This window comes from Copidosoma floridanum, unplaced genomic scaffold (assembly GCF_036245765.1).
Source record: "Copidosoma floridanum isolate Cflo_tuat_1 unplaced genomic scaffold, Cflo_Japanese_pri ptg000001l, whole genome shotgun sequence".
In the NCBI taxonomy this organism is placed as follows: Eukaryota; Metazoa; Arthropoda; class Insecta; order Hymenoptera; family Encyrtidae; genus Copidosoma; species Copidosoma floridanum.
In genome coordinates, this window is record NW_028321878.1 from 25,226,844 (window position 1) to 25,243,281 (window position 16,438).

Genomic DNA, 16,438 nt, shown 5'->3' on the forward strand with positions numbered 1-16,438 from the left:
CCGATCAGCAATTTTATTTCATTGATTCTGTTCACATCTCCTCTATCATAGGGCGTCAAATATACACCTAATCCAGTTTTATATGGCTAAAAATTAAGACCTTTTCCAAGATTACCAGCCTCCGTAGTTTAATTATGCATTCAGCTTTCTTGCAGCTGCTATTTAGCAGTCTTCCTTGCGCTTACACTTTTTAATAATTAAGCTACACTATAATCTGGTATACCAGTTGTACTCAAGCCAAAAAATAAAGGTGAGAGATAAAGATGCTTATTTAAGCAGGAAGAAATAAGATACGTAGTATTTTTACACTTTTCTTACTACCTGCTTTCTTAACTGCATCACGTGCCTCGTTAAAAGCTGAAGTAATAACGTTGTATGCATCTTTGCTTTAAGTATTCATTTTCCATGATGCGGCCTTAATAACTGTAATTAAGGCAGAGCATGGTCTCTCTTTACTTTTTAAACCCATACTTAATTTACTTTTAAGCTTCAAATTACTTGAAAGAGTAAGAGCAGCTGCTTTTTCCCTAATACTTGAATGTGCAGCGTTGACTCTATGTCAAGCTTTCTTGGCTAAAAGTCTATCTGTCAAATTTCTAGTCTCAACGTTTTCTTGATTTCGAGAATAAGATTTATCGTTTTTTTTTGCACACTTCATCTAGTGGAGTTATTCTGGGATTATTTCTGGCAAGATGTTTCACAAGTTTAGTACCTGGATCACAGTACTGATAGCCTGTTATGTGAAGTTCAACGACAAAAATGAGAGTATGTAAGCAGTGTAGTTATAAACTAGACAATAGTCATACTCAAGCTGTCATACAGTGCAGACATAATATTTAAAGAACAATCTATAAAATTAAAGGTTCATTACTTTAATGCTGTGGTAAAATAGGAAAAGTGCTCCATTGAACATAGTAACTTAGTGCTGAACAGTATTTGAACTGTTTTATATGAGTCGTCTGATTCTGATAACATAAGCAATTTATTATTACTTATTATAGTATTATACATCCTAATAAACTATGAGTAAAAAATATTCATCTGTATTCAAAGTCTCTTAACCAACCAAAACATAAGTTCTTAAAAAAGCTTTTGGAGCCTATAGATAGTGTGTCATACTTTTTTTTTAGTAAACATGAAGCGGTAGTGTCTCCAGACAATACTCCACAAAACTCTATTATAATTTTTACAGTTTAGTTTTATAATACTGCATGTGAAAAACAGGATAATGCGAAAGCTTGCTACTGCACAGGATAATATAAAAAAATTGATTGCTTTTATCTCTGTCAGTCATATGCAGAAATACCGAAGTACCTTGCGAGAAGTAACGTTAATTTTCTAGCTCTATTTCGTCTAGATATATTTGTAAGTTGTTAAAATGATAGTCAATATTTTAGGGTCTCGATAGCTTTGCTATCAATGTAGGACGTACATAGTGCGACTTAATCAGTCTTCTCTGAGACTTCAAACGTCAACATGTACGAAAGAGAAAAAGACGTTTTTCATCGGCTAGTGAAGGCAAGACAAGCCGTAAAAAGAATATAGATTCTTAAAATTTGGAAAAGATGAGGTTGAAATAGTACTCAGTGAGACTTCAAACCAATTAACAATTTTCCTTAGGAAATCGTGACACAAACAAAGAAAAGGTTCAACAGGGGTCACTCCGCGATTAAAGATTATTTCGATAATGCTCCTGTAACAAAGTTGCCTATCAAACAATTTTAAAAAAAAATACAGTGATAATAAAGATACGATATTTGATTCTGTGCGTCAAAATGATGATTATGATGATAACAATGATGATTTGAATCGCACCATCTCAATTTTGACGAATAATAATAATCATGAAAATACTTCTAACAACCAATACTTATAAATAGTTCATGAAAATTAGAAAAGTTTTGTAGATTTAGTGTACGGGCTTTGAAAAGGAGACGAAAAGAACAAGTTTGGAAATTTATCAATGAATTTAAATAACAATGAAATTAAGATAAATAAGACAAGATTTCCTATCACAGTTGGATGGATGAAGCTACATGTTAATAAACATCCTAATATAATTCTCATCACTCAAGATTATTTGATTAAATATCATGTACTCCTTGATAGTTAAGTGTACATCAAGGGGTTAAGAATGGACCAATTTAAATGTACGATAGAAATAAAGATAGCATTTTAGCTTTCCTGTTACCATAACATTTTATTAGAATTAGAAAAGAAATTTGAGTATTATATAAAATTCTTTGTTATTTTATAATTATCATAAGCATTATTTTAATGGCTGAAACAGTAAAATATTTCTCAAAAATAAACCATTGGCTTATAACAACTATTTCAACTGCGAAAAATTAGGTAACAGAAGTATATTTGCTACTCTAAATAGACAGTAGTTTAATAGTAACAGTTTTGAAAAATACCTTTATTATTGACGAAAAATAATTGATGAAAGCTTAAGGTGATCCTATACTCTTATATACATTTCAAAATTCGGATATTGACGTCTTTACCACAATTATGAAAAAAAATTTCGTTTCAACGCATCAACTTAAGTGTTACATGAAACAGCCTCTTTAGTATAAGAAAAAAGCCTAAGTCTTAAAACAAAATTTTAGTAAGTATACAGTTAGCATATTCATAATATTCTTCTCTCATTAAGTTTAAAGTATGCACCTGACAAATATGTGTCCAATCAGTTTTTAAATAAAAAATAAGTATAATTTTTGAGCATGAATGATAATAAATCATAAAACTGCATTTATTTAAGTGCTTTTTTTTAATTTTTCAACAACTGTTAATAAAAGCAGACGTTCTGACATATTGCTGATCCCTAGTTCTATCATATCATTATCTGTTAAAGTTTTCAACAAGTTTAAATCCACCTAAAAATAAATGTATTTCAATAATTAAAATTAATATCCGTACATAAACAACATGCAGATATGTGTAATATTGAGTCGACTGATACTTCTTGCTTAATAAGTAAAGGTGTAAGTCTTTGTAGTCCAAATTTGTTTAATACAAGCCTTAATTTTTTAGCTGTTTCTTTTAAAATTATTCCACAGGGAGGTGTTGTATATTTTGGCGGAGTTGGAGTAAATTGATTAAAAACATCGTCTTCATTGATATTCTTTGGAAAATTAGGTGTTTTTGTTGGACTAAATTGTGGAGTAAAACTTAAATTAGCATTTGAGTCGTCACTAGGATTCCTAAGTTTTAAATTTGGTGGTCGTTTGTCCTGGCACCTATCAAACAAAGTAAATTATTATAATGGAGATTGAATTATAGACTTACAATAAAATTACGTGAAATTACCTTTTTAATACTAATTGTGAGCCAAAATAATTCCATTTTTTTGTTTTTGTAGTATTTGGCTGTTGGGCTTCTTCACAGTTTAGGTGCTCATTAATGCTTAAATTCAAGCTTTTAGAAGTTTTTAGTATGTCAATTGAGCTGCCATGCATGAAGAAAGTATTTGGAGAAGTGGAAAGCGGACATTTCAGGTATGACAAAATTGGTGAAATAAGACTCTTGGACTGAAGGTTTTCTTTAAAATTAAGATTAATATTTGATTGGTTCCCATGATTACGTAATGTATTGACATTAACTGTTAACCAAGATTCAAGAAGGTGGCCTGGAACATTCAATATGAGTCCTTTGTATTGATCACTTAAAGGCTCATTATTTTTTAGTAAGTATCTAACATCAGCTAGATTATTCCAAAAATCATCAGGATTGACATCCCAACTGACTAAGTCGCTAATCCATGGAATTGCTGACTGTTTAATCATGGTACGCGTAAAGAGATCTATATAGAAATAAGAACTTATTTGTAGTGCAGTAAAATCAAAGTTCTAAAATTAAAATTTGGAAAAGGTTAATTTTTTGCTTCGCAAAATTTTTTTATAATTTTCTTGTATCATACTGTTAGGTACTTTTACATAAACAAAATAAAACTGATACATTTTAATTTTTCATTAATACTACATTCAAAAACCATATTGACTAGATTAACGCCTTGTTATGTAGTGAATCGTTATAGCATCACATCGACCTATTTTATGTAAAGTATACACACAGTACTAATTCGAAGAAAATATTACAAAACTTATAGTGTACAAATACAACCAATAAAACTTCAATAAACATCGATAGCTCGTAAGTTTGAAACCAAAAAAATTCTTTGCATTCCTAAGAACATTGATTTAGTGCCTATGACGGCTAATACTAATTTATACAAATTAAAAAATTAATGATTGTAACATATCATACAGTATATACGGGCATACTTTGCAAGAAATGTAAATAAGGTTAGGTGACTTAGAAAAACTTAAAAACCAAATACTGGAAGCTTGTTCTTACAACAATAGCTATTAAGGACAAGTGTTTCTGTATATCCAAGAAATTTCACGCACACTTGTGCACGAGTTTACTTTCTTTCTCTCTCTCTCTCTCTCTCTCTCTCTGACAAGAAGTCAGAGAACGCCCTCACCTTAACTTTAACTTGAGCTCCACGCACTTCTTACAGCTTCAATATTACATTCAACTATATATACACCCAATTTTTGGCAGGTCAGTTGGTAAAATGTTTTACTCCTACGAAATTTTGCTCAGAAAGTCTTTAATTCTTGGTCAATACAACTCAAACAAGTTATACTTCGATAAGCACGCTATCCACGAGAGTTAGTCAATGATCTTATAACTCTGACCTCGATGTAAATATAAATTTACTGTTCATTAGTAAATTTTATTTAATCTATAAATGAATTGTTTATTCAATAAACTAATTTTTTTAGTAAAATAATTTTTTTTCAAACATAGTTATGAGTTAATTTTAGCACAGGAGCTTTCCTACGTGTCTTTATAATTTATTTGTTATTAATTTTTTACTTTTGCAACAAATAAATGAATATTTGGTCATACAATTTATCATTTTTTTTAAGTTTTCGAAAATTTTTCTAAACTTTTTTTGCATTATATAAATTGTAACACGTTAGCCGGAGATAACAACTAACGTGTGTTTGAGTTTGAAACTTTATCTGTAATATTTTTGTGTACTCTATGCCATGCAACTTTTGTTAAAGGGGATTCGGGAAGGGCTGGGCATCACCGGTATTGTGCAACACTGCGTGCAGCAATGAGTAGTGCCGTGCAGCAATCGTGATTGAATAGCTTTTTTTTAATCGTGAACACTCACTAACCGGACACTGGAGCACGACACTGTCACAGCTGCACTTGGCGCTGCCCAAGCCAAGACCCGACAACAAGACGTACTTAGTAGCTTAATGCTTGTTTATTAAGATTGAATATTAACTGTCATTGAAGTTACACTTATTGCACGGCACACCACAACGGCGACAATTTCTGTGTTGTGGCTTGCTGTTGCCACAAATTTGTAAACCGAGGTGTAGTTCACCTAGTAACTCGCAATAGGGGATTCAGGCTGACTCTATAATGTGGCACTAGGGAAGGGTAATGAGGGACGACTACTTTTACGCACGCAACACACAACATCAATACTGTATACGTTCACCTACCGGGTTACTGCTCTAGTGGAGTACTTAGCGATGCTCCTGGCGATGCTCCGAGCGTCGAGGGCACCGGGGAACCTGGATGACCGTGTGAGGGCTGGCTCGTGTGTGTGTGTGTGGCGCTGAGGTCTCGGCTTCGCAACGTCACGGCAATTCGGCAGGCGAGAGTCTGCTGATGCCGTGCCGAGCTACTCCAGTGCTAGCCTCGCAACGAGCTCAAGTGTCTGTCCTTATCTCGCCGCGCAGGCGCACCGTATGCTTTGCGGCCCAGCACATACTATCAGCCAACAAAGCACCACACATAGGCCACCTCTACTACATTCTTGCTCCCGGAACACCAACACACCGATAGCTGCCATTCGCATATTTATTCCTTTAGTAATGCACACACACATCTCCAAGGTACGGAGATGGGTATAGGGCGACGGAAGGAGAGTCAGACCAAGCTCTATAGTCACTCTTTATGCTACGGCATACGGGCCTGATACTGGAATTTCGTCCGCTACAGCAAGCCACATTCAGGAGAGAAAGAGCTACCTATGAGACTCTCACCATTTATTGTCGGTGACAAGGATTCCGTGACGTATACCAATGTATATCCAATTCGCCACGTCATAAAATATATTAAATGATTTTTATTGAATTTCATTAATTTACATTTTTTCCATTCGGAAGCAAGATAATTTTTTGACCTAAGAACGTTAATCACAGTTAGCAGGAAAAAAGTTTGGAAAGGTGAAAGTAGTGCAAATATATGCAATAACTCTGGCAACTATTTTTTCATATAAATGTACTTACAGACACACTTTTAAAAATGCTTGACCACTTGTTTCATGTGTTATTAAAAACACAATTTGTAAATCTATTAGAAAAATTGATAGGTTTATCTAAAAGTAATCTTCAATAAAAAAAAAATTTGAGAGATTTCTACAGATCGTATGAATACAATTTTACGAGATTTTTCCGTAAGTTTACATGTTTCTCTGTGTTTTTTTTTTTAAATTAAACGTTTGAAAAAAGGGTAGAATACATCGATCTACAATTTTTCGTTAATATTTTTTATGCTTTTTTTAATTAACGCTTGATGTTTGTCGAAAAAATCTATGTGTGATGAACGTTCTGAAGGGCCATTTGCTGACATGTAATACTAACCCATTGGAGAAAGTGGTATGACAGAATGGTTTTTTAAAAATATTTTCGATACAATTATACTGTAAGTATAAAATATGGACTCAGAATAAGTGTGTAAGTGTATGTGATAAATGTGACCATGACGTTAGAGATGCAACTAGCGTAAACAATTGAAAATTGTTTTGAAACCATCGGAAAATTCGATGGAACCTCTCAGTCTTGTACTGACCAGCATACATGTTGCTTATACTGTATTGTGCCGTAACAAATTGTTTATAAAGAATTATTTATAAAATATTATAACATTATATGAGATGATACTTAATTATCGTAGGTGTTCTTATTTCAACAATAATTGTACCACCTTGGTTCATAGCATCCTTTTATAAAAAGTGAATTTATATTCATAATTATACTGTCTGCCGTATGATTTCTTAGCAACATAACCTTATACTTGGATATTCAAGCACTGACTGTCCACGAGCTTTTTTTCTTCTTATATAAGTGACTTAATAAGTGACTTAAGACTGCCAAGCGCCTTCCGTCACGAAGTAAGGCAATAAAGTGATCAATTAAATTTAACTATCTCATTGTTATTAAGCACCCCGAGCCATCAGAATCCTACGTGGCAGTTTTAGTGCTATATATGGGGCACGCTTGCTCACAAAAATATTTTTTTTTTTTTGAAGTGAAAACTTTTTATGGCGCGTTGGGCACTTTTGTGGGTGAGCATTTTCAGCCGCTCTCGCGACAGATGAGATTTTACACAGATATACTCCGCGTGTATTCTTATAATATATGTATACTATACGCGCTCTTTGCATGGGCATTAGTTTGTGCTTTCGCGACAGACGAGATTACATACCTATATGTATATTCAGATTGTATAGGTATGCGAGAGCGCTGCATGCTATACGCAGCAGCGTTGGTCTGAGCATCATTCCACGATCACAGTTCATGCTTGATCATACATAGCGCCACTGCCTGGATCTCACCGTGAACTACTTGGCGCGAGAATTCAAATTCAAAATCGTATGATTTTTTCAGCAGACAGTAGGCACAGAAATTCAAATTCGAAAGAAATCTTTGTATGTATTGGCTAATTAATGCCTAAAAATATTGGATAATGTTGTATGATTACATACATAAATAGTATACCAAGAATTCTTTCGAATTTGAATTTCCGTGCCTACTGTCTGTTGAAAAAATCATACGATTTTGAATTCGAATTCTCGCGCGAAGTAGTTCTCGGTGGGATCCAGTCAGCGGCACTATGTGCGATCAAGCATGAACTGTGAGCGTGGAATAATGCTCAGACCTACGCTGATACGCAGTCTTTGCATGGGCATTCGTTCGTGTCCTCACGACAGACGAGATTGAGAGTTTTTTATATTTATTTTATAAATTAATATGAAACGGAAAATTTATTTATTTAAAAATTTCATTTGACTTGTGTTGCTGCTATGGTACTGTATTAAAAAAATTGATAAATTTTATACTTACTATTTACTAATATTTACTCATTTAAATAAAACCACTTCCTTCGAATACAGTTTCTATATTATTATACTTCATGTCCATTCAAAAAGTACCCACATTGCTTTGATAAACTTGATTTTTTATGTACAATTTCTCATGTCGCGAGCGCCCTAAAAATGCTCACCCAAAAAGTGCCCAACGCGCCATAAGTTCAAGTTTTCACTTCTGCCCGCACTCCCGGAGTGCTTAGTTTTTTTTTTACTTTTACTGGTGATATTTCAGAATTTTCGAGCGACTATCGGAAAGCACATACAGTGCAGTGTAACAACAGGTATAGAAGAACTAAGGTGATCATCTGTGTTCTCTGGCGAGTAAGAAAGAACTACGATCAACAACCACTCTCAAAAGAATGCATCAGAAAGATAATGACTGGTGTTATACTGACGCTTATCATTGTGTTCCTTGCCTCAAAGTTCGTAATAATCTTTCTATTTTACCAAAATATACATACTTATTATCTCTTGGGGTTATTTCTCGAAGGGAGTGACATATGATAAAAAAAACAATAATAACAATAAATAAACTAAAGATTACTCAGATTACTCAGATAACTTTGACTCCGTGGTCAAATTTTTAACGGTATACCTATATTCAACACCCTAAAAATGGTTAAGGAGGCTCCCTCATGCAGGAATGCCAACCCACGTCATGGGTCTCAAGTTTACTCGCAAACTCAGGTCTAGTTGGCATCACTGGCGCAAGAGAACACAGACTAAGCCTGTGGAAATAAAATGACGTGATCAGTTTTTAATAGAATATCTTAAAATTTTCCAGGGTAACACTTACTTTGCTAGGCGTCATTTGAAAGAGGAGGTTTTTTTCTACAAAACGTGTGCACTTTTATTACAGAAAACGTTGGTTTATTCCAGTTATGAAGTTATTTTAATCACGTGTGCGAGCTCCACCATAAGAATACGTGTTAGAAAGCACTGTATTAAATTAATAATATCTCGAAATTTCGCAGGGTAAGCTATATAATTATACCGTAGGATACAACACATTTTAAACTATTGAATTCGTCTGGTCTGGGTTTGGAAACCATCACGAGGGAGCCTCTTTAAGGTGATAAAATCAATAGTCCCTATTGATACAAAAAATCTTTTATCAAAATTTCAGGAAGCAAGTTAAGAGGGCAGCAGATCAGTTTGGCACAAGTTCATCCTTACTTTATTCTACAGACAAAGTTTTGTTGTCCCTTTCCAAAAGATTAGATAATACTGGAGAGATCAAAAACTTACTGTCTCAACAGATAACAATGGATTATTTCAAATGCATCCTACGGCTTTATAATGGCATTATGATTCACACGAGACGCTACCCTATATCTTGCAGACTGACAAAGATGTGGCGAAAATAAAGTCAGACAAAGAGGCGTTAAGAAACTTTATTTATGGCTTAAGTTCTTCTAACAGTAGAAACGTAGCGGGCTGTAAGTCAAAAAAACTAAAGGAAGGCATTGAGGCAGCTATCCCTATAGACAACGAATTGAGTCTGCGCAGGGAAACATTAAGCAATAAGGGAAGAAAATATAATGTGAACAACTTTAGAAGAAAATAAAGTGTTAAAGTAAACCTCGTCAATTGCAAACCACCTATAGGGAAAGCGGATACAGATAAACGAAGTGATACCCGTACAGACAAGTATTGGTTCTTATATTGCCGGTAATTTAGTACACATTCTTTTAATGGGTGCAAACAATTATTGTAAGACGCTGAAAACAGATTAATAAAAAGCCTAAAACTGCCTAAGTAAATAAAAGAAGAAATCAATAAAAGGCAACATTACAATGAAAGTAATAGTCATGATAACAATAAGCGTTGAAGGGTTAATGACTATAAAAGTATTGGCGAATAACAAAGGCAATATAATAGAGGCGCTGATAAAAAGAATAGTTATGCTAAGAATAATTAAAGAATCGATAATTATGATGAATATAAAGCTAAAAGAATTGATAGTACTGACAAGAAAGAGGGTCATAGCTCCTATTAGAATCGGTAATAATAGATCCTATGATAAGAATTACAAAAATAATTAGGTTTCTAGATGGAACGGCTTCAAGAATGAGCATTTGAACTATGCCAGCTGAAAAAAAGCGAATAAAATTTGAAATAAAAAAATTACTCAAACAAGGCTTCATAGAGCCTTCAGAATCGCCATACAGCTCGAACATGTGGATCGTACCAAAAAACGCAGGACCAGACAGAAAAAAAATACTGGCGGATGATGACGGACTTTATGGGCTGAATCACATACAATATAATAAACGCCTAATTATCGTTCAATTTTCTAATTCAGAAGTTTTTCAATTGGTATCCATAAGTACTAAGGACATAATGTAGATTGGCGTGCTGCGTGGCACAATCGTTAAGGTCCCCGACTACTAGTCCTAAAGATGTAGTTCGATTCTTGGAGTCAGTATAATTTGAGAATTTTACTTACACTGAAACGAGAGAGGGGTGGCGGTAGGCACATAAAAGAGAGCTGAGCCAAGCAGAACCGACCCGAGTTTAACCGGAGATCGGCTGTGTTCTTCGATTCTTTTTACTCTCTCATTCGCACACTCTCCTGTACGGCATACTATGTATGCAATGTACATCTATATATTTTTCGTAACGCTTTTCCGTTACAGTCACCACTCATCACTAACGTTTACTCACCATGTTCACGCGTGCCTATAGATATTTTACATCAAAAAACACGCACACACTGAACCAAGTGACGCTAAGTACATTTGAGATATATTAATATTGTATTAGGTACAGAGGTTTAGGAACAATGATGAAACATCTTTAGCCACTTGACACACGAACTTTGTTTTCTCTGACTATGTGTGTATGTGTCTGACTACGCATGTACATGTGTATGTGTAGGCATTATACTTCTATAAACTATAACTATACCTGCTGTATGTGCGAATAGTAAGAGAGTGGATGGGGAATTCTCCGGCCATGTTCTTCCATTCCTTTGACTCTCTCATTCGCACACTTCTTATGTACAGCATACTATGTATGCAATGTATATCTATGTATTTTTTGTAACGTTTTTTCGTTACGGTCACCACGTATCACTCATGTTTACTCACCATGCTCACGGGTGCCTATAGATGTTTTACATCAAAAATTATTGAAAAATGTATACACTCATAAAACTTATTTTAAAAAAACGTCATTTTGTTACAGCGTGATTTAAATTTATTAAAGTTTTTGTAATTCTTTTATGTAACTTTTTTATTACGTCCTCCTTATTTGGTATATAGACAGCATAATCTATAATCGTAACTGTATTTTTTATCACCTGAAAAATAACAAAGTAATAAATTTTAAATACATGAAAATGAGCCAACTAGTACAACTCTTAACACAGTAAAGAATCTTAGTCGTGCACCTCTCATTCAACGTTAACGCACGTATTTTGGCAAAGGTTTAAAAAAAAAAAGTTTTGTTTTGTAACTTTTACAGTCTTATAACCCTACGTATAATGAGGCGTTTTACACAAAACGTCCCAGGCTTGCCGCGCGAGCGCTAAAAGTTACTGTTTTTAGCTTATTTTCTCGCCTTATTCCTATCCTAAAAAAATGTTGCAAACAGAATTTTTGATGTATTATTTAGTCAGCTTTCCGATGATGTAGTAAGTTTTCTGAAAAAATTTTATTTTTACTGAAAAAAAACACAAAACATACTATACTAAAAAAAAACATTTTTTATATTTTTTTTATAGGCTAGACGGAAAGCTGAGGTTTTTTTACATTGAGAACGCCTTTTTGCCCAGTATGTTTTTACTGAGAAATTAGAGTAAAACGATACCAAAGAATGTATGCTTAGCCACCCAAACAGACGCCAAGGGCCAGCGCGGCACTGCACCACACTCTGCTCAAGTTAACTAATATTATTAGTTTTATAACATTTAATCATTTATTTAACAATAATGCATGCTTATTACTTCACTACTAAATAAAGTAGTGTACAATAAAAATATAATTTTTGATTTTTTATACGATTTTTAGTTAAATTAAAAAACCATCTGAATATACAGCGTATTTCAGTTATAAATTCAACATGATTGCTTTGCACACTTTTATTTATTCAACTTGCTGTAGATGCTGTATTAGCCAAAATCATAAATTCATACTTAATTTTTAAAACATGATTTTTTGAGTATGCCATTGTACGAAGACAGTCATACTTAATTGTTCTGAAAAAGTCAATCTAAAACCTTAAGCGACTATGGCAATCACTTATTCACGATGGCTAAGGGATGCATTAATGCTTCAAAACTTATCAATAACTTGTCTTCTAAAGATTTGTTTTGGTTCCCAAACTCAATGAGAAAAATTTAATAATCTGTCTCAGAAAATTCGAAAATCTGCGCGAATTTTTGTCGTTTAATTTATGAGCGGAAATCTAATTTAGGTGGTGATACTGGGAAAAAATTAGATTTTAAATGTGGAAATGATTATAACAAAGCAGCAGTTGTATTTCTCAAAAAAAAATCAAAAAAGGTTTTCAGAGTCTACAGAGAAGCAAGAGAAAATACAGCTGTTCACTCTTGCTCCTTATTTTTGGAGTCGTAACGAATTAATGGAGGAGTTTGGTTGCAGTGAAAGAAAACCTCAAGCAGTGAGAATATCAGAAGAAGTGAGCGGCTTTCTTTTAATACCACCTAAAAAAAGGCAATTCTCTTTCAGAAGAACTAATAGTTTCAGTTAATAATTTTTATGAAAGGACGATACAAGTCCATTAATTTCAGGTATAAAAGATTTCGTAAACGAAAACATGTTTAAAAATGATTAGTGCTTTAAAATAATAATGAAATTTATTGCTTAATTCAAAAAGAGCATAGTGATTATAAAGTAGGGTAAACTAAATTTTCACAGTTAAGACTATTACACTGCGTTTTAGCTGGAACTAATGATACATAATGTATGCGTATGTGTACATCGTAAAAATTTAAAACTTATTTTTGAAGCTATAGATCAGGAAAATTGGCCACAGAATACTAAACTGTCCCTTAAAAACTACCACGACTGTATTAAAGTAGTAGTGTGCAGTAACTCTATGAAAAATGTTTCTTAGGTGCAGAATGTCTAGATTTTCCTAATATGCCAACGTTACGTCCACATCTTCTTGAATGTTTTAAAAAACATAACATTTTTGAAATCAAATATAAATCATGGTTTTAAACAGACAGATGTACTATTGCTACAGAAACTTTGAATTCTCACGATTTCGTTGACTTGTTAGGAAAAAAATTATTTAAAATCAAAACTCATGATTGATTTGCTAAAAAACAATCACTATTTATTGATTAACTGAAAAACAACTCAAAAGATGAGAATTTATCGTGGTTTGTAAATTTCTAAAAAATTATGCGTTTGTTATTCAGAATTAAACCCAATCTTTCTATGGTATTAGGAATATTTAAATTCTTAGTACATTTCTCTTGCTAGACATTTTTAACAGTGTTTCTGTCATATTTGCCGTCTTCTATTGCAGCTTTGCTTCATGTATCATACCAAGGTTCACGTAAGTCATTTGTCACCAAGTACGCAAATTTTTTGTCAACCTTATTTTTATGTTTGTTTCAAACATTTAACTCAACAAGCCAATATAACTGTTGATACACTCCTGTGATAAATGAATCATTCGGATAAAATATGTTGATTTTATTGTCATCAAGATATGTGGCCAATCCTAGATCTACAAATTTTATTAAAGAGTGTGAACTTTCTGACAGGGATTCAGAGAAAATCACGTTATTTAATTTCAGGTCATTATTATTATTTCTATCAACGAGAGTGCCTTCTCCCTTTTTTTTTAATTCTGCCAAAGTGTTGCTATTTTCAAACTTAATTTTGCCTATTGTATTATTATTATAATTTAAACTTTTGAATACTAACCAAGAATACACTAAATGCAATATTAAAGTATGACTCCAACGGCAATGCTGTCCAATGGTCTTTATTTATTTATTAAAGCAACGTTTCGGCCACTTAAGAATGAGGCCCTTTTCAAGCACTATAAATTTCCCACAAATCATGACAAAATTAATAAAAAGGTAAGCAATTATACAATCGCTCGTAGTTTAAAACACTAAAACTTACAATTATATCACAGTATACAGGCTTTACGTGATCGCTTACATGTGTCGAGATCTTAGTTAACATCTCTTAGGTATCAGAAATGATACACATAAGTAGAAATATCCATAACTTGAATAGACAATTTGATACACAAAATTTATTACCAATTTTTAAAGAATTTATCAAAAGTAATTTACACTAGTCGCAGACAACAGCATAATAACTAAATAAATTTTATTCAAAAATATCATTTCACACAGGTCACGCCTTCTCTAATACATACATTAACCATTTCAACTCTTGCACATGTATGTATTGGTATTGGTCCTGCCGTATAGATACCTGTCCTCGGTATAGAAATTAATTTTCGTTAGTATATTCGAGTCGCTTACAGGCTACAGTCGATTAACTAAGATCTCGACAAATGTAAGCGATCACGTAAAGCCTGTATACTGTGATATAATTGTAAGTTTTAGTGTGTTAAACTACGAGCGATTGTATAATTGTTTACCTTTTTATTAATTTTGTCATGATTTGTATGAAATTTATAGTGCTTGAAAAGGGCCTCATTCTAAAGTGGCCGAAACGTTGCTTTAATAAATAAATAAAGACCATTGGACAGCATTGCCGTTGGAGTCATACTTTAATATTGCAATATCCTGCTGTCGTCAGATTCATAGTATTACAAATACACTAAATGGTTGGTCACTCCTGAGTCGGCAATAAATTTGATGTAGGTAGGTGATAGGTTCAAGTTATCAGTCTTTTGTTACTTTTGGCACTGTCTCTTATCTGTCTCTTATTTTGATTTCCTTGTTAACTGACAAGCTCTCTTTTTTTCTTTCTTATTATAAAGATCCTTTATCAATGACCGTCCTTGTTTTTCAGCCTTTTAATGACCTGATTTGTATTTTTCTTTTCACCTGATAAGGCACCCCTGCAGTGCCTTTTTTGCTCCATGGGCGTCGTCATGGGCTGAGTTGGCCTGATGCGCTCGCAGTGCTGTTACAGGGTCAGTTCCTCCGATGGTCCTGGATAACTGTTGTCTGGATACAGTATTTAAAAAAAAAGATTTTAAGCGGCCATTCTTTTTTCTTAATCGTAAATAGGTTCAATCTGTCATGCATTATTAACGACTGTATTATAGAATGCGTCACTTATCTTTTTCACAGACAGGGACTATTTTATTTGTAAATTTTCATAGCTTCTAAAGAACTCTTCAAATTTGTCAACATTGAAATCTGACGCTTACGTTTTATTAGGAAAATACCAGAAATTGTACAATTTTCACCTTATTGCATTTGATGATAAATTAGTTTTATTTCTTTTGATTTCCTTTAACTGATCTACCAGTTCTTTAAGATTGAAATAATGAGCCGTCTTTTAATAATAAGAATCATCAATGTGGTTAATTATTATGTGCCGTACACTTTTTTATGATTATCCAATTCTTGGAAAACTCGACGGTATCATCCAATACATATAAGAGTCCTTTGATTTTTAGTTCTAAAAAGAGTTTATCAAGAAACAATTCTATCATTATTTAAGAAGTTAATGTATAGTCGTAACGGGAAGATGAATCTTTATTTAGTTGTTTCAGTTGAAACCTTTCACTTCGATCAAGGTCACTCATTCAGTCATACAGTAAAGAATTAAATCCTTTTCCAGCGAAGGAAAGAATTTTTATGTTCACAATTTTGTTTCAAAAAGAAAAAATTAGTAGAATTAAAGACATCTTCTTTAGAATTTGATTGGTCAACCTTTTGTGCAATCAAAAATGCCTCCAGTCGTTTGGACAGGGTGGCAATGGCCAACACTGCTTCCTCAAAATTCTTTTTCTGATTTTAGTTTTCAGGTAAAGTCTGTAGTGTCCTTAAAGATTCATTCTTATCATTTTGACAAATGTCTGTCTTGAGTAGTTATTAATAAATTGCATTTGAGTAACAAGTATGTCTTTTTCTCTGTCATATTTAAAAGCAACCTTTTCGTCTTTTATTATCTATAGCTTTCCCGAAACAGCTGAACCCACTAATTTCTCTTTTCAGATTCTGTCTTTATATTTGCTGAAAAGCATTTCGCCAGTAATCTTATCGTCTGTCATCTTATCAGTTAGAAATTCAGTCTTTTACAATTCTGTCATTTTAGTTCGTTTTTTAATTTA

The 16,438-nt window shown here is 33.2% G+C and overlaps 1 protein-coding gene across 2 annotated transcripts in view; it reads right to left on the minus strand.

Moving 5' to 3' along the window:
* Positions 1–2,749: 2,749 nt before the first annotated feature.
* LOC149376113 (uncharacterized) overlaps positions 2,750–16,438 on the minus strand; it is a 357,203-nt gene continuing 343,514 nt past the window's right edge. For both annotated transcript variants that reach the window (XM_089591396.1, XM_089591392.1), the window contains 3 exons: positions 3,313–3,805; positions 2,966–3,242; positions 2,750–2,879 (listed from right to left, as the gene is read on the minus strand). In XM_089591396.1, the coding sequence (XP_089447522.1) occupies positions 2,760–2,879; positions 2,966–3,242; positions 3,313–3,805 (890 nt within the window). In that variant the 3' untranslated portion in view covers positions 2,750–2,759. The remainder of the gene's footprint in view (positions 2,880–2,965; positions 3,243–3,312; positions 3,806–16,438) is intronic.